General features: G+C 35.9%; 1 protein-coding gene across 15 annotated transcripts in view; it reads left to right on the forward strand.

Moving 5' to 3' along the window:
- GPHN (gephyrin) overlaps positions 1-19,504 on the forward strand; it is a 621,678-nt gene that overhangs the window by 459,030 nt on the left and 143,144 nt on the right. For all 15 annotated transcript variants that reach the window (XM_078448108.2, XM_078448105.2, XM_078448106.2 and 12 more), the window contains one exon: positions 5,765-5,807. In XM_078448108.2, the coding sequence (XP_078304234.1) occupies positions 5,765-5,807 (43 nt within the window). The remainder of the gene's footprint in view (positions 1-5,764; positions 5,808-19,504) is intronic.

A 19,504-nucleotide genomic window follows, 5' to 3' on the forward strand; every position in this document is an offset into this window, starting at 1 on the left:
AAAAACTATGATTACTACAAAATAAACATTAAGAATTAGCAAATGTTTACTCTGTACAGAGCACTATATTTGGCATAGTAGGAAATATAAAGAGAATTAAAGCCATATCCTTTCCCTCCAAGAACCTGTAGTACATTTGGGGACCCACATCAATAATTGGAATATAAATAACTATGGTAACTCATAATATAAGTTCAGATAAGAGGCTTTAAGAATTTAGGTAAACCTAAAACTAGAATCTGGTGATTGATGGTTGTGCAACCATGGGGATTTATTACAATTCATCAAACTGTATACGTAAGATGGGTGAATTTTATGGTAGGTAAATTGTATTTCAGTAAAGAAATTAAAAGAGTTTAGGGTGGGACACTTAGCTGGCTCAATAGGTAGAGCATATGACTCTTGATCTCTGGGTCTTGAGCTCAAACCCCACATTGGATGTGGAGCCTACTTAAAAATAAATTTAAAAATTTGAAAAGAAAGAACTTAGGGAAAGAAGAAATAACTTCTGATTAAGGAACTTTTGGAATAGTTTTTGCAGCTGGCACATTTTAAGCTAGATCTTAAAGGACAAGTAGTATTTGGATCAGAAAATAAGCAAAAGGTATTCCAGACAGAATAAATAGCTCATTTAGTCTAAAAGCTCAAGAGTACAAGAAATATTCTAGAGGAGCTAGTTCAGACTTTCCTGCAAGCCTTAGATTTTACATATTCTTTATAAAAGTTTTATATATAACTTATATATATATAAAACTTGCTTTCCTACCAATATGTATGGCCATATGGCTATGACATTTCCAAAGTTTTGGTCAATCTCTCTTGGAAAGCGTATAACTGTACATGGGTTTTATTTCTTTTGGGGGTTCAGAAAGAAGACTTTGCCTCCATTTTAGCTAATGATCAAGTTACAATGAGGAGGATATAATTATAATTATTTTACAACTGTCAGTTCCTCCACTGATCATAACATCATAACTGACATTTGTTTCTATCTTTATAGCTTAAAATCCTTGATACATGTCTTATTTCCTTTGAGCCCTTTAACAATCTTTATTTCCCCCGCAAGGAAATGGAGATTCAAGGAGGGCCTAGAGCCTAAAATAATACAGACATGCTAAAGGGAAGGTCAGGATATTCTGGTTTGCTAAGAATAGATGAGGGAGAGGAAATGGTAATATAAGTAAATAATCTTTGCATTATTAAAACTCTAACTAAATTTCATGTCACATATGAATAAAAAAATAGATGAAGTTAACTATTATTATCAATAATAGGAAAGCAAAGTTGAAGTTTTTTCTAAGGAGCTGATATACCCTATTGACAGGAACAACCCATGTTAAAATAAGTTTTGACAGTAGAGAAGAGTACATAGGAAATTTAGTAACAGTTTCTAAATAGGTAGTCTTTGTTGTGGTTTGTCTTTTAAAATGTAAGAAGATTAAAATTTAAATTATCTTTCTACACCATTGCCATAGAATTTCTCAAATTACATAAGTAAGCAGATACACAGAAGCTTAATTTCTAATTTAAAATGTGACTGCTGACCAGTAAAATGATGCTAAAAATAGAAAGATAGGGCTTTCTTAATGTCCATCAAAGACAACTTCTTTAGTTCTCAACTTTGACCCCATATGACCAACCGCTCAGAATTTTTCAGTATGAACCATATTGTATAGATTTATTCCTAATATTTGAAAGGAGAAAGAATACATATTAGCCTGGTGAGCAGCAAAATTGAGGCAGTTTTTATGTAACCTGAGTTGTGCTAACCTGCAATCAAATGTAATCTCCATTTTAATATTTATACATCTTTATATTGTTATGAATCTATTCTTAACATGGGCTTTATTTTATTTGTTTCTCTCCTCCCTCACTTCTGTGAAATGCAGAAGGGAAAGGATGTTTGTTATTCACACATTGTACCCCACTAACTGGTGTTACACATCTGGCTTCCACTGGAGAGCCCCTGACATCGCAGGGAACGGTGATCAAAATTCCACACACTAGCTTCAAGCTGGGGGCTCATAGCTACTGCAGCATTGAAGGGGGTCTTTTCCTGGCTTCTTTAAAATAAGCATGGTGATGGGATGGTTTAAGGGAAGAACACCTCTCAAATCACATGACCACTGCTGCGCTTCCGTGTGTCCTGCTTTCTTCATAACAGCTTGGCACTACATTTTTTCCCTGTATCTTAATGGTTTTGTGTGTGTACGAGTGGGATGGGGTGGGGAGACTTGTCAGTGGATGGTTATCCATTATGCATGCATCTTTCAGTGTTAGAGTGATGTGCCTTCCCTTATGTGTCACAGATTATAGTCTCACAGATTAAATATTCTGTGTTCCTGAGAGATTGGACTGTCTCTCTTATTGGTGTGAGATTCATGTGTTTTGATGTTTACCCCCTCAATTGTTCTTCATGCTGCATTAAACATAAGTTGAAATGTTCTCCCATAAGAGTTAGCTTTTCATGTTGGGCTGAAAAAGTCTTCATTTCTGTGTAGCAATTCATGTTATTATAACCTATGGCTTTCAATTGTACCTCCCATAATGAAGAGCTGACTTTAAACACTGTGCTATTCTTGTTATGACCTAAGCATAAGGTAAGTCACTTCTCTAACTGTATTTAAAGATTGTGGTTGTTTGTTAAAATTTTCTCAGCTTTGTTTAAAGCATTTTCACTTTTTTTCTTTACCATTATTACATGCTCTCCCCCCCTTTTGTTTTCTGTTTCATGGCTTAAGATTTCTACTGTACAATGTGATCTTCAGCAAAAATTATATTATACATGTAAACACATGTTGAAATGAATGAAATGAATTATTTGATGTCTGAAAGCAGTCTTGATTAGTAAATGAATACCTATGTTTTCAGTAAGTCTCTTGTGTTTTTCTTTTCCTCCATTGACTGTAATATAATAAATGCTGTTTCTAGACATTATTTTAGTTTAATTCCAGTTCAAAGGGGATTAATTTTCAACACCATAAAGTTAGATGTTAATTGTAATAAAATAACATAATCCAATAAAATAAAGTAATAGATAATCGAACACCATACCTTTCATTTTTAATCCCCAATAAATTTGGTATTAGGTCAAAATGTCAATTTTATTTTGTTTTTCAGACTTCCCTTTGTTTTTTGTTTTTTGTTTTTCCATTGACTAAAAAGCCAGTGTAAGATTTAAAAAAAAAAAAAAGCGAACTGTAAAACTTGGGACAAACCTGTGCTACCTTCTTTCTAATCCATATATATGAGAATAAGAACAGTAATCGTTTCTTGATTTTATTTTTTCAAGTAAATCCCATTACATTGTGAGTTAGGTAAAAATCTTCATATTGGGATTTTTAAAAATTAGATAAATATTGTAAAGGTGACCAGTTTCATGGTATAAGAGAGAGTGGCATCACTTTTGCATATATATTTTTAATATCTTAAAATTATTTTTCTCATTTTTTAATATATACTCAAGATCACCAAAGTAAAGAAGTTCATGTAATCATTGATTTTAAGTGATTTTCCTCAAATCTAGGTCAAATAGCCAGTGTAATGTAAATGAGAAAACATTGGTTACACTGCTATTGGCAATTTGTGAACCAAAATGAATACTCACATTCCAGAAACTGAATTATTTTTTATCACCCAAACTTCTGCAAAATATATAGTTACGAACTCAGGTGCCACAAAACAAGACTTTGGGTTTCATTATTAAATTCATGCTATGAACATTTTTTTTTAATTTTTTAGCCACCTAAAGTAGGAAGAGGGTTTTTTGTTGTTGCTGTTTTGGTTTGGTTCAGCTTTTTGGTAAAGCTAGCTAGTTCTTCACCACCATTTCCATTTAGACATTATCTAAATCTGTTGAAACATTTGACGAGACAATTTGAACTACTCATCTGAAATGCTCTGTTCATTATAAATCTCTTGTTTCTATCCACACACTAGCTCCACTCTAAATTGGAAGGGCTTAAAGATGAACTCTGGAGGAATAGAGGCTACGACTTAAGAGTAACTATTACTGATCAAAGGAGCTGCTTTCCATTCGCAAACATTGCTTTGCGCTATGGGCTTGGGCTCCTTCTGTTTCTACATCTTGTTGAAGACTTTCTTGACTTCCATTTGACTTCCTTGAACTCTGTTTTTGTCTTTCAGCATTATCCCCTTTTTTTTCCTTCTCTCTCCCAGATTTTTCTCTCACTCTATTAGCTTTCTCTTGTGTTCCCTGAACTGCTTTTAAAAATGTAGTTTAACTCTTTATTAAGCTTGTCTATTAATTTGTCTATTAGTGTTTGTTTCTTTTCTCCTTTAAGGCTGTAGTGGTATAGTTACACCTATTTTCATTCCATGGTGTACAAACTTGCTTGTTTATTTTGCAGCAAGTTCATTAGAGATTCTTACTCTCTTAGTATGAATTTTCAATAAGAAATAGCAGAACATTTTGCATTCACATATTCGCTCCTTCTATAAACCCATACTTTCTTTTCTCTTGTCTAGACTTATTTCCCCAAACCTCTCTTTCTTCTTTTTCTTTTTCTCACTCTCATGTCTTTCTCCCTGTATTTTTGTTTTAAGTAGTCATTAATTATTTTCCTTTCCCATTTGGTCCATAATTGTTTTTCAATAGAACTTCTGAGTAAAAGAATGTAAGAATATTATCTCCCAGATTAGCTTCTTCATTCTAGTGTAGCTTATAACTAACTAAACAATCTGGGCCAAAAGGGAATCACTTTAACATCTGGAATTATTTTTCCCTTTTTTCCCCTTTTTTTGGTGTGTGTGTGTGTGTGTGTGTTTTTCTTGTGTGTATGTTTGTGATTTTTTTATTGTTGTTGTTTCTTTAAGCATTAACAATTGTTCTTTTCAGGGAAGGACAACCATAACCCACCCTAAGTTGCAACATTTCTTTCATAAGTTGTTTCATTACAATAGTAGATTGTGTTAAGCAATAGAAATTAATTTGTTGTATATATATACATTTGGGGCAAGCTGCTGGGGAGTGGGAAAAAAGAGGTGTGCAGTTTAAATACAGTTTCCTCAGATATTAACAAACATGTATGCCATCCAATGTGGCTTTTGAATTCAACACTTTTGTAACATTTAAAAGAATGTTCTGCTTGGACATCAACTTTTTGCACCAAAGCATAAGGGTTTCTGATTGATAAACTTTATTCACACCTAAGAACTGGTAAATAAGTGAGTTCAGTTTTATTGATTCCCAACAAAGGCATCTTTCATAGCCAATATTATAACCAATTATTATAATCAGTAAGTAACAAAAGTCATTGGAATCACACATTAATATTATATATGAGGATTTCTCTGTTTTCCCCTTATCAATGTGTACAACTAAAATTACTACAATGGAATATTTTATTACAACTTTATTACCTGGATTGCATTATTAGTCTAGTCAAGAGTTATCACAGTGCCTTAAGATTAGGGGTCTGTATTCACACCCGAATACGTTGTAACATTTTTTTCCATATACTAATTTCAGTACACATCAATAAAAAATTGCCTTTGGTTTTGCCTCTGTGCCATTTATAATGTTGTACCCCCAGTTTTTTTCAGAAGTCTGCTCTTTCTTTACAGTAAGAAAAAGACAAAAAATAGGAAACAAATGTAATATATTTTTACTACTATGTTTTGATATCTGAGATACATTGAGCCTTTGCTCCTAAACCTCAGGAGCTTGCCCATTAAGTATGCATACATATCTGGCTATCTGTGTTTTGAGCCCTAAATTACTGAGTTTATGCTCTCTTTGCAGGTCCAGTCCAGGTGCAGCAGCAAGGAGAACATTCTCAGAGCCAGTAAGTATGCCATCATTTCAGATGGACTATAAGACTGTGGTTCAACAGGAAGGAGAGCTTTAAAATGTTTTGGTGAAAGAATGAAAAAGAGCATTTTGGGTCAGTTTATATAAATGTTAGGCTTTTTACCTCTTAAGAATATTATCAATATGTTAATGAATATTGCCTTCATTCCAGTTAGTTCTGGAAGCCTACACCAGAATTTTGATAGCACTTATAACTAAGATTGTAATGAGTTCCTCAATGATTCTGCGATTAGAACCCTCTTTAACTGCCCCACTACCAAAAATCATTTGAAAATAGACTAACTGAAAATAATAATATAAATCCACTATAAGCATCTAACTTTAAAAAAAAAACAAGTGACTCTTAAGAGGAGTTGTAATCATCTTGTAAATACAAATTCATTCCTGAAATATCCTACTTTCACAAGCAGCATGTTTTCAAACATAGTGCCATGAAACAAGGATGAAGAAACCTTAATTTTATTTTTTTTGTTTGATCACTAATAACATTAACTTGAAAGTCCTTTAACTTTGTGTATTATTCATGTTTCTATCTTATAAAAAGGAACTGTAAATAGCTTTTCCTTACCTGTATCCTTGAAATGATATAACATGGGGAGGTTGTGCCTTAAAAGTTTGGGGATCCTAAGAGAAAAGTACTATATAAATGCTAATAATTTAATATTGTTCTCTGTCACTTAAAATTAATGACATCATCCTATCTTCTCCCTGATCTTTATCAAGAAATGAAGTTCAGGTGGGCCATACGTAACTAAATGGGTCTCTTGCATACCTACACCACTGGGAATTTTAGTAAACAGGATGATTTTCCAGTAGAATATCTGTATTTTTTTTAACTGTTACAAAAGTAATTGGAGAACTTCAAATAGATAAAAATGCATGTTTCGTTTTATTTTCTTTAGTGTAACTTTTTCCCATTTCTGTGTTGTGAATCTGTTATGTTAGCTTGAAACCATTGAGCTGGTAAGCAAGCACACTGCAATTACTTGCCCAGGACTTTTATATTAAAGTTGTATAAAAATAAATTGAAGCAAACAGATTTTACTGGTATACCACTGTAAGTTTCCACAACATTTGACAGACAAGTGACTTGAGGGAGGCTCTTCAATATAAGAAATGTAACATTCTGTAATCCCTTGCTAAGACCTAAGGTTGAGAGAAACCTGAGTCAGGGGAGTGATGATATAATATTCACTAAAATAAAACTATGCAGATAAATGAGCTTTTAAAATGACATTTCTGATGATTACTGTATGATTTCTATTTATTGTTGATCCCAAGATGATGATGGATCATTGATAGTGATTATGATGGTTAGGAACAAAAATAATTTCTTACTGACAACAGATTTCTTTGAATCTTCTTACACCTTTATCATGGATTTTTGTGTTGTTAGAACGTCTTTCATTTCAGTTATGTTCTTACTGGCTTATAGACTATTAATCACTTTGGATGGACGTCACAGTGGTCCAGGTTTTCCTGATCATGTTTTCTTAGGATGTCATAGTCATGTACATGGTCCATATAGCCATTTAGATCCATATAGAGACCCCATCCAACATTGTAACCTATCTATAAGTTTAAGGTCTTTCCTTTCAACACCACTTTAGTAACTCATAGTCATGCTCATAGCCACACCCAAGGCTCTTTCATCACCATGAGCTGTTCTACCTCTGAACTTTTTTTTTTATTTTTTTTAAATTTTTTTAACGTTTATTCATTTTTTGATAGAGAAAGACAGAGCGTGAGTGGGGGAGGGGCAGAGAGAGAGGAAGACACTAAATCCGAAGCAGGCTCCAGGCTCTGAACTGACAGCACAGAACCCAACACAGCACTCAAACCCACGGACCATGAGATCATGACCTGAGCTGAAGTCGGACACTTAACCGACTGAGCCACCCAGGCACCCCCTCTACCTCTGAACTTCTTAACTTCAATATCTAATTGCTTATTTAGTCTGCTTTAATCACCCTTAGTTTCATCCTTTGCCTTGTACTACTATATTGCAGTCATATAGACCTAATTAGCAGTTCCTCATTCTCCCACTGCTGTGTTCTGCCTCTATTCTTTTAGGAGTACTCTTTCCCCCACTGCATAAAGTATCCATTCCCCTTGTTTTCCTAGGAAATATTTTTTTTTAGATTTATTTATTTATTTTGAGAGGGGGAGCACAAGAAAGGGAGGGGCAGAGAGCTAGGATGAGTGAGAATCCCAAGGGAGAATCCCCAGCTAACAGCACAGAGCCTGATTACCAGCCCCACAGGGCTCAGTCCCACGAACTGCAAGATCATGACCCTAGCCAAAATCAAGAGTGAGACACTTAACCAACTGAGCCACCCAGGCGTCCCCTAGAAAACTCTTATTTATCCTTCAAGACTCCGTTCAAGTGTGAGCTCCTCGGAGTTCTCTCTCAGCAAGGTAACTATCATCATTTTTTCATTTACTTACTGAGTTGCCTACTCTTATGGAAAACATTTCCAAAATATTGTCAAGGGTGAAGAAAACTATACAAGTATACCTCAGAGATATTACAGATTTGGTCCCAGACCACTTACAATAAAGTGAGTATCACAAAAAAGCAAGTCACATGTATTTTTTTTGTTTCCCAGTGCATAAAAAGTTTACATTATACTGTAGTCTAGTAAATATGCAGTAGCCTTACATATAAAAAAAAATGTATACACCTTAATTTAAAAATACCTTATTGCTAAAAAATGCTAACCATTCTCTGAAATTTCAGTGAGTTTTAATCACTGATCACAGATCACCATAACAAATATAATAATGACGAAAAAGTGTGAAATATTGAGAGAATTGCCAAAGTGTAACACAGAGACATGAAGTGAGCAAATGTTGGAAAAATGGCACCAATAGACTTGCTTGATGCAGGGTTGCCGTATACCTTCAACTTGTTAAAAACCAAAAACAAAATAAAACAAAACACAGTATCTGCAAAGCACCTTAATGTGAAATACAATAAAACAAGATATGCCTGTAATCAACTTCTTTGTTAGCATACATAGAAATTTGTCAAAGCAAAACATCATCAACAGATCCTAGAAAAAAGAACAGAGTTGTAACTTAACTTCTAAGATTAAAAGTTGGAGTTTTTCTAGAATTATCCAAGGAGGAGTTAACGTTGGTAATGTTTTTCTAAGTAAGAACTTTCCTTTGGCGCCTCAAAAATGTCATCAAAACAACCTGTTGATGATAAACCTGAGTTTATTCTTCCTGTGGTCTTTTAAGGTTTGCAGCGTAATTCCACCTTGACGGGAGTGTCCACACACACACACAACACCAAGCACTTTTCAGACACCAGCAGGATGTCCAAGAATTCAACTCAATTCTGACACCATCTACTCAAAAATAGCATCATATTCCACAGGTTAAGGATTCAGTCCTACAAGACTGCTGTCCATATTCCACTTCAGATGCCATTTTCAAGCCCCAGGCTGTTAACATGTGCTTCTGACCAACTGGCTATAGATTGAAAGTTCCAGTGACCTCCTCCTTAGGTTTCATTAATTTTCTAGAGTGGCTTGCAGAACTCAGGGGAGCACTTACTTTCATTTATCAGTTTACTAAAAGATACGATAAAGGCTACAAATCAAAAGCCAGATAAAGAGAAACATAAGGCAACGTCCAGAACAAAGGAGCTTCTGTCCTTGTGGAGCTTGGTGCCTGGCTCTGAGGCACATGGAAGCATGCTAGCTCCCCAGGTGTGGAAGCTCTCTGTAAAAGAAGGACCCAGAAGCTCTTCTTCTTGGGTTTTTATGACGACTTCATTACATAGTCATGATTGACTAATTCATTGGCCACTAGCTGATTCAACCTCAGAGGCTGGGGGAGTAGGACTGAAAGTTCCAACCCTTTTTTTTTTTTAATGTTTATTTATTTATTTTGGGAGACAGAGCAGGGAAGGGCAGAGAGAGAGGAGAGAGAGAATTTCAGGCAGGCTCCGCACTGTCAGCATAGATCCTTATGCAGGGCCCAAAATCACGAACCATGAAATCATGACCTGAGCCAAAATCAAGAGTCAAATGCTCAACCAAATAAGCCACCCAGGTGCCCCTGAAAGTTCCAGCCCTTTAATCACATGAAAAATCACTTGGTCCTCCTGGAAACGAGCCCCTGCCTTAGGATGGGGTCTAAAAGTCACCATGATTAATAATAAGATACTCATTTCATCCTAAGGCTCTGAGGTATTCTCAAGAACTGTGGATGAAGACCAAATATATCTGAGGAATATATTTTGGTCTTCTGAATGAACAAATATATATTTCTTATAAATTTTATATCACATACGATACGGGAGAATACCACTTCAACAAAATCATAGTCTCAACTAATACTTTCTCAGAAAGGGAAGGACAAACTCAGGATACCTAGGAGATTTTTTATTTAAAGCAGATCTTTTAATGTAAAGCTTGATTAAAATTAAATAAGGATTGTTATATAATCATCTCAGAATCATGGACATAGCAAGGCAAGGGATTCTGAGAGTCTTGGTATGTAAATTGTCTTTTGATAATTTCTATTTTTTAGAGTTTATTTATTTATTTTGAGAGAGAGAGAGATAGAACAATGGGGGAAGAACAGAGAGGGAGAGAGAGAGAATCTCAAGCAGACTATTTAAAAAGTTCTAGAATGAGTAATGAAGTTACTTGTAACTTCTGTCTTTTAGGGGAGATTTTTCTGGAATAGTGAAGTTATGTTAATAAAGACAATGGAATAGTAGTTATGCTAATAAAGACAGAAAGTTGTGTACTTATAGATGATTTCAGGTATCAAGGTTATCCTTGTGGTCAGTCTTCAGCCTGATGTCTGAGGGTGTCATCAGTCAGTCAATCCAGACCTTTACTAAGAAATCACAATAGTAGTCAACTGTCTAGAGAAGTTGTCTCAATCTTCATAGGTGTCAAGTTCTCTTGTGTTGACTGTTGTTATTGGATGATCATTTATTGAGCCATCTGATGAGACAGCAGTTGTATAGCAGCACTTAGGACTGGGGAGATCACATATCTGAACCCAGCTACACAAATGTGAGACTTATGATCAGAGTTTGTAGTCCTTTTTCTCAGCCAGGAGATAAAAAATTAAGCCACAACAACTATATACCCAACAAAGTAGATAACCTAAAATATATGAAAAAATTATTAGAAACAACCAGCCTTTGAATCATGAAATAGAAAATCTGAACAGACTGATTGCTAGTGAGGAGATTGAATCAGTAATCAAAAATCTCCCAATAAAGAAAAACCAGGGGCGCCTGGATGGCTTAGTCAGTTAAGCATCCGATTTTGGCTCAGGTCATGATCTCCGGTTTATGGGTTTGAGCCCCGTGTCGGGCTCTGTGCTGACAGCTCAGAGCCTGGAGCCTGCTTCAGATTCTGTGTCTCCCTCTCTCTCTGCCCTTCCCCAGCTTGGAGACTGCCTCCTCTCTCTCTCTCTCTCTCTCTCTCTCTCTCTCTCTCTCTCTCAAAAATAAATAAACACTAAAAAAAATTAATAAAAAAAAAAAAAAAGGAATAACCGGGACCAGATGGCTTCCCTGGTGAATTTTACCAAACCTTTAAAGTAGAATTAACGCCAATCCTTCTCAAACTCTTACAAAAAATTTTAGAAAAGGGAACACTCCCAAACTCATTTTATAAGGCCAGCATCACTCTAATACCAAAGCCAGGCAAAGACAACACAACAAAAGAAAACTACAAGCCAATAGTCTTGATGAATATAGATTTAGAAATTCTCAATAAAATACTAGCAAACTGAATTCAGCAGCACATTAAAAGAATCATTCACAGGACTCCTGGGTGGCTGTCAGTTGAGCATCTTGGTTTCAGCTTGGGTCATGGTTTTATGGTTTGTGAGTTACAGCCCCAAGTCGGGCTCTGCTCTGGCAGTGTGGAACCTGCAGACTCTCTCTCCTTCTCTCTCTCCCCTTCCCCTACCTGCACTATCCTTCCCTCCCTCCCTCCCTCCCTCCTTCCCTCTCTCTCTCTCTCTTTCAATAAATTAAAAAAAATCATTCACTGTGATCAAGTGGGATTTATCCCTGGAATGCAAGGATAATTCAATACACACAAATACATAAATGTGATGCATTAATAGAATGAAAGAAAAAACATAATCATCTACTAGACAGAAAAAGCATTTGACAAAATTCAACATCCATTCATGATAACCTCAACATAATAAAGGTCATACATGACAGGCCCACAGCTAACATCATACTCAGTGGTAAAATGTTGAAAATTTTTCCTCTAAGATCAGGAGCAAGACAAGGGTACCCACTCTTTCCACCCTTATTCAACATAGTACTGGAAGTCCTAAAGAGAGCAATCAGGCAAAAGAAATAGAAGGCATCAGAATTAGAGAAGAAATAAAACTGTCTATATTTGCAGATGACATGATTTTATCCTTAGGAAATCCTAAAGACTCCACCAAAACCTGTTAGAACTAATCAATGAATTCAGTAAAGTTGTAAGATAAAAAATTAACTTACAAAAATCAGTAGCATTTCTATACAATAACAATGAAATTATCTGAAAAATAAAGAAAGAAAATAATCCCATTTATACTAGCATCCAAAACAATAAAATACTTAGGATACATTGATAAAAGAAATTGAAGAAGATACAAATAAATAGAAAGCTATCCCGTGGTCATGGATTGGAAGAGCTAATATTATTAAAATGCCCATACTACCCATAGCAATCTGTTGATTCAGTGCAATCCCTATCAAGGTTCCAACAGCATTTTTTACACAGTAGAAAACAAAATATCCTAAAATTTATGTGGAACCACAAAAGACCCCAAGTAGCCAAATCTACCCTGAGAAAGAAGAACAAAGAGAGAGGCATCACTCCCTGATTCTAAGCTCTATTATAAAGGTATAGTAATCAAAATAGTGTGGTACTGTCATAAAAACATATACATAGACCAGTGAAACAGAAACAGCCTAGAAATAAACCCATACATATATAGCCAACTAATACTTGACAAGGGCATCAAGAATAGTCAATGGAGGGGCGCCTGGGTGGCTCAGTCGGTTGAGCGTCCGGCTGCGGCTCAGGTCACGATCTCACAGTTTGTGGGTTCGAGCCCCACGTCGGGCTCTGGGCTGACAGCTTACAGCCTGGAGGCTGCTTCGAATTCTGTGTCTCCCCCTCTCTCTGCTCCTCCCCCACTCATGCTCTGACTCTCTCTCTCCTTCAAAAATAAATAAAAACATTAAAAAAAATAGTCAATGGAGAAAAGATAGACTCTTATGATAAATGGTGCAGGGGAAAATTGGATATGCAAATGTAAAAAGAATGAAACTTGACACCTGTCTTAACGGCACTTAAAGAATTAACTCAAAACGGATTAAAGACTTAAATATAAGACCTGAAACCATGAAATTCCATGAAGAAAACATGGGAAAAAAGCTCCTTTACATGGGTCTTGGCAATGATTTTTTTGGATATAACACCTAAAGGACAACAAAATTAAAAAAAAATTTTTTTAAATAGGGTATCAAACTAAAAATCCTCTGCAGAGTGAAAGAAATGATCGGCAAAATGAAAAAACAATATAAGGAATGGGGAAAAAATTGCAAACCATATATCTGATAAGAGGTTAATATCCAAAATATATAAAGAACTCATGCAACTCAATACAAAATAACAATAATAATAATAATCCAATTTTTTAACTGAGCAAAAGACCTGAACAAACATTTTTCCAAAGATATACAAGTGGCCAACAGGTACTTGAAAAGCACCCAACACTTCGTAATCATAAGGGAAATTTTCAAAACCACAAGGAGATATCACCTCATGCCTGTTACAATGGTTGTCATCAAAAAGATAAGACATAACAAATGCTGGAGAGGATGTGGAGAAAAGAGGACCCTTGTACTGTTGGTAGGATTGTAAATTGGTACAGCCACTATGAAAAAACACTATGGAGGATTTTGACTCTTAAATCAAGACCCACTTTTCCCACCTCTTTTAAAAATTAAGTTATCCAACAGTCTTTTTCTGAGAAAAGAAACAGCTGTGCTGACAGCTCAGAGCCTGAAGCCTGCTTCAGATTCTGTGTCTCCCTCTCTCTCTGCCCCTCCCCTGCTCATGCTCCCTGTCTGTCTGTCTGTCTGTCTGTCTGTCTCTCTCTCTCTCTCTGTCAAAAATAAATAAACATTAAAAAAAATTTAAGTTTGGTTACAAAAGCTAGTTCCCGGGGCACCCAGGTGGCTCAGTCAGTTACAGCTCTGACTCTTGATTCCTGCTCAGGTCATGATCTCATTGTTCATGAGATCAAGCTCCACATTAGGCTCTGTGCTGTCACACAGAGCCTGCTTGGGATTCTCTCTCCCTCTCCCTCTCTGTCTCTCTCTCCCTCTGCCCCTCCCCTGCTCACGCTCACTCTTTCAAAATAAATAAATAAACTTATTAAAAAAATAAAAACTAATTCCCACCAAAAAAATCCCTGAGAACCTTTTCGTCTAGGTATGATCTAAGAGGGGATTTTGGATTTCCATCTCTCTAGCCTATTAGATACTTTGTCATCTGAAAAAGTCACCTAATAGTTGAGTCCAGTTATCCAGGATAGCAATGGATTCATTACAAGGAAGTAGAACCAAAAAAATCTAGGTGGCTACCAAAGAAAGATGTGTACAAAACTAGTTTGATTGTATGCTTTAGCTAGTTTACAAGTAAATAATAGCTGGGTACTAGACACATACCAATGAATAATTAAAAATGCAAAAAGCAATATTAAGAATAGGGCAATATAGATGACATGGTTAAAAGAAGCCTTAAACTAGGAGGGCAGGGAGGGGCACACAGGATGGGGAATAACAATGAAAATAAAGAACCAAAGAATGCATATTAAAGCATGGTAGTCAGTTGTGTTTGTTCTATGGATCTTGGGTAGAAGCTCTCTATATCTCGTGGTCACAGGCCTTAGTTAGAAGTTGTCTCTTTCAGAGGACTATCTGCCTCTAGAGGGTTCCTAAAAACACCCCAGCTTTTCCACAAATTCAAGAATGGATTATTTCTGAGACATGAATACAAAAATCAAACCTTTGGAGTTGCATTGCTGTGCTCATTGCTAACAGTACCTTATAAGGTCATCCAGTGGGGTACCAGAGCTGTCTTTCTCTGATGTCCCTTCCAAAAGACCATGTCTCTGGATTTTAGGTCGTGCAAGGATTGTTTAGAAGAGTATTGAGGAAAGACAGTTCATACTTGTTTATGAGACTTGGACAGCAGGAATAATCCCATGCAATAATTAGCTCTATCTGCTTCTCAGTGTGGAATTTAGAATCAAAGGTGATCTTCCTACATGTATGGACTGGCCTATTACTAATTCATGTGGGGGAGTTCATGAACCCCAGAAAGACTTGATCTCATTGGCATTAAAGATAATACCTTAGACCATGGAAGTACAAGAGTCTTCTAAGAGCTTAGCTTATTTAATTTTCAAAATTATATTTCTTCTCTCTACCTTTCCTAAAGATTGGGGGTGAGACTGACAATAACATATTTAAGTAAGTGGCAAGGCTTTACAAAACTCTTTAGTAATAGACCCAGTAAAATGGATGCCTCCATTACTAGAGAGGTCATGGAGCCTGTGACCCTAGGCTGGGAACACAAGAAAATTTTGCTACTGGTAGAGTTGTAGTTGATGGTCAAGGAAAGACTTCAAACATCCCAAGAACAAGCAAAGAATGATCAAGGCGTATTCAAAACCCACTATAGAGACTAGTGTTATATAATCTATTTAGAGGTGTTTAAGGAGGCCCTGAGGTTTGGGCTTTTGTCCATGTTCCACCTGTAGTTTTACCAGGATTATGTTGGTGGCAAATGAAATATAGTAAAGCTTTCCCATCGATGTAAAGTATGTACATTGGCAAATTTGTTCTTTCACTGGTATGTAATTTCATGTAAAATTTTTACAAGATTCCATTTGAGGTCTTTCAGTGCTACTAAAATAGCCAATAGTCAATTTACATTGAGAATTCTCCTAGTACCTCTTTTCTGATTTCAGAGCTGGCTTTTAAACCAAACAGTTGGTCCCTTGGGGTATTCTGAGTTCTATAATCTTAGTGAAGGCTGTCTGTCAGTCTGGCATGATTAATAATCAAAACATTTCCTTTAGCCTCTATATTATCTCCTTCTGTTTGAGCTCCTATTTTGTATTATCCACTTCCTCAAAAAGCATTAGAGCATTTAAAAGTTCTATAATTTGCTAACCATTCTTAATTAGGATTCCTGCTGAGGTCAAAAACCCACCTTATTTCCAAAGCATTTCAAAATCATGGAATAACCCAAAAGCATATCTACTATTAGTGCATATATTAACCCTGTTATCTTTAGGTAATGGAAATCTCCGCTGTGCTCACAAGAGTTCTACCACCTGGACAGATTTGCCTCTGGCAAAGAATCATTCTTATTCTAGGGATGAAGTTTTATGACAATTAGGTAGGAAGTTATTGAAGAGCTCATTTTAACTCACAGAAGCCCTGCTCACGTTTGGCACCCAAGGAAGAGGTTCAGTTTCTGAGAACTTGGTTAAGTCTTATTTTGGCATGGCAGTTTGAGAAAAGTTGAGAACTTATTGCCTGCAATAAGTCAGTGAGACTCAGGAATCCTTTTAATTATCTCTTAATTACTGTCATGGGAAAGTTTTATAAAGTCCTTACTCTGTCGGGAGTAGGAAATTTACTTCCTTGAAACAAAGCATATTCTAGCTAATGACCTTATAGACAAAATTGTAATTTCTCTTTGGAAACTTTATTTTCTTTGTGCGTTAAAACCGTAAGTAGATAGATGGAATCAGTCTTAGAAGTCACTCCATCTTTAGAACACAACAAAAAGTTATCCACATATTGAATAAAAGTACAATCCCAGGGGAATAGAGTCCTTTAGGTCCTGGTTGAAAATTTGTGAAAAGTAGGAGAGTATTTCAGGAAACCTTTGGAACTTAACAGTCTAGGTATATTGTTGATTTTCTTAGGAGAAGGCAAACAAATATTGACTATTTTGACCTAAACGGTCATTAAAGAAAACAAAACATAAACCTACACCATCAAATATGCAGCCTCAGGAGGCAGTGAAGATAAAAGAGGTTTAGGGATGGGTTCTATGTGAAAAAGGGAAATGACTGTTTTATTATAGGCCTGACATACTAAACAAATCCATATCTCCACCCACTGGGCTTTTTGATTGGAAGGATAGAAGTGTTACAAGAATAAGGACAAAATATGTCGAATCTTTTCTCTATTTACTTTCACCTACCAATTTTAGTGCTTCTTTAGATTTGGGTTTAAGAGAGCATTTTGTACTTTGGAGTAGAGGTGTGGATGGCTGGCTTGAATCTTAATATATTCAGCCCCAGTAATTCTCGCTATATTAGTTGAATTTTTGCCCATAAAGTGAAAAAGTTCTGGCATTTCCTTGAGATTTTCAATTTGGGGTTGATGTAGACACAAAGGTACTGCAAATCAATACCCAAATTAGCTATAATCTCATTGCACAAAGGGGAGTCCTTGGGGCACCTGGGTGGCTCAGTAGGTTAAGCATCCAACTTCATCTCAGGTCATGATCTCGCAGTTCACAACTTCGAGCCCCACATTGGGCTCTGTGCTGACAGCTCAGAGCCTGCAGCCTGCTTCAGATTCTGTGTCTCCCTCTCTCTCTGCCTCTACCCCGCTTGTGTGCGTTCTCTCTCCCCCTCTCTCTCTGTCTCAAAAATAAGTAAACATTTTTTAAAAAGACATAGGGAAGTCCTAAGGGATTTCAAGGAAGAGACCATCAGGAGAATATTTAATCTAGCAATTTCATTTATACAGTACACTCCTATCAAGTTAGCAGGTATGATATCACAGAGGAGGGAAGTATATTCCTCTGTTAAATATCTAAGGCATACAGTTATGAATGGAACTATCAGAGGATTATTAGAGATGCGCACCAGTACATAGTATTTTACTTCCAGTGGAGAGATCATGTAACAGTGATAGAGTTTAAGGTTGATACTATATGCCCTGTATCAATAACAAAAAATTTTTATAAGGTTGCCCTTGAGAATTTAGAGAAATTTGTCCCTGGGAATTTAATGGTAGAACAAAAAACTGGGCACTTGATTCTCCCTCAGAGCACCTTCATTAACTTACTTCATTTTTTTTCCCTTTAGTTTCTTAACTAAGATAAAATAGTTCTTTTTTTCAACATCCTTTTTATATATAGTATCTATAAGTATCTTTATCAAAAGATTCCTCCTTTCAGGATTTAAAAACCCTGATAGGAGCATCTACTTGTTTTTATCTGTAAGGCCATCCATTAATTGAGTTTTTTGTTGTTACTGCTCTAAGACTCAAAATACTCAGCAGGATGCTAGAAGTCTGGCAATGGTATTATTTTCCATAATAGTTTTTGCTTACATACAAAATCCTCTATTTTTGTCTTAAGACAGTTTACAAAAAAAAACTAGGAGAGAGTTAGGAGTCACATCTACTTTAAGGTCTACTCCTGAGTGCTATCTAAAGGTGTTAAAGAGCCTCTCCCTGAAATCTCCAATGTTCTCATCCTTTCTTTGCCTATAAGACTACATCAGAGCCCAAACTACTTTCTCAGGAAAGACTTTGTAAATAACCTTCAAAAGACCTTGAGCAACTTCTATAGCTTTTCTAAACCCCTCTGGTTTCTTATGCAAGTCAGGTTCTTCCTTTTCTGCCTTTCCTATGGAATTTTTTTGCATCTCAAGCTTCTACTAGATATGAACTAAATGTTTTAGATCTGGGAGCCCTGGATTATAAACTTTTAGAATTATTCTTTCTCTGCAAATTTCATTCTATCCTTTCTAGGCTTTGGAAAATCATTGATAATTCTCAGCTCAGAGGAAGAACAGGGCTTAAAATCAACCCTAGGGGGCATTTTTCTGTTCTGAAGGAAGTTCAAGAGGTAACTGAGCTTTGGAAGTTCTGGCCAGCCAAAAGGAAAGGGGAGTGGAGCAGAGGGAGAGATGAGGCAGAGGGGAATGGGGCAGTATAGGATGAAGAAAGAGAAATAGTAGAATAAAATCCACGAAGTTCAAGATGTGATTTTGGAGGATCTAAAAAAGACATTGTTTAAAGTTTTTCACACTTTTATTTTACCTTGGCCAAGGAATTTCTTGGAGCCAATTTTTGAATCTTAATTTCTTTTGGATATTTCCTCATATAATAAAAAAAATCCAGCCCATTGGATGTTTGGGATTTTGTTCCTTTTTTGTTATATAGCATCTCTCAAATTATTTTATTTTTTCTCCAAATTTTTATTTAAATTCTAATTAGTTAACATATAGTGTAATATTGGTTTCAGGAGTAGAATTTAGTGATTCATCACTTACATATGGCACCCAGTGCTCATCATAATAAGTGCCCTCCTTAGTAGCCATCAGTTATTTAGCCCATTCCCCACCTACCTCCCTCCATCAACCCTCAGTTTGTTCTGTATCATTAAGAGTCTCTTATGGTTTGCTTTCCTCTCTTTTTTTTTTTTTTTTTCTCTTTCCCATATGTTCATCTGGGTTTTTTTTTCCCTAAATTCCACATAAGTGAAATCATACAGTATTTGTCTTTCTCTGACTGACTCATTTCACTTAGCATAATACACTCTAGTTCCATCCACATTGTTACAAATGACA

The sequence above is a fragment of the Panthera onca genome, chromosome B3 (genome assembly GCF_046562875.1).
Source record: "Panthera onca isolate mPanOnc1 chromosome B3, mPanOnc1 haplotype 2, whole genome shotgun sequence".
Lineage (NCBI taxonomy): Eukaryota > Metazoa > Chordata > Mammalia > Carnivora > Felidae > Panthera > Panthera onca.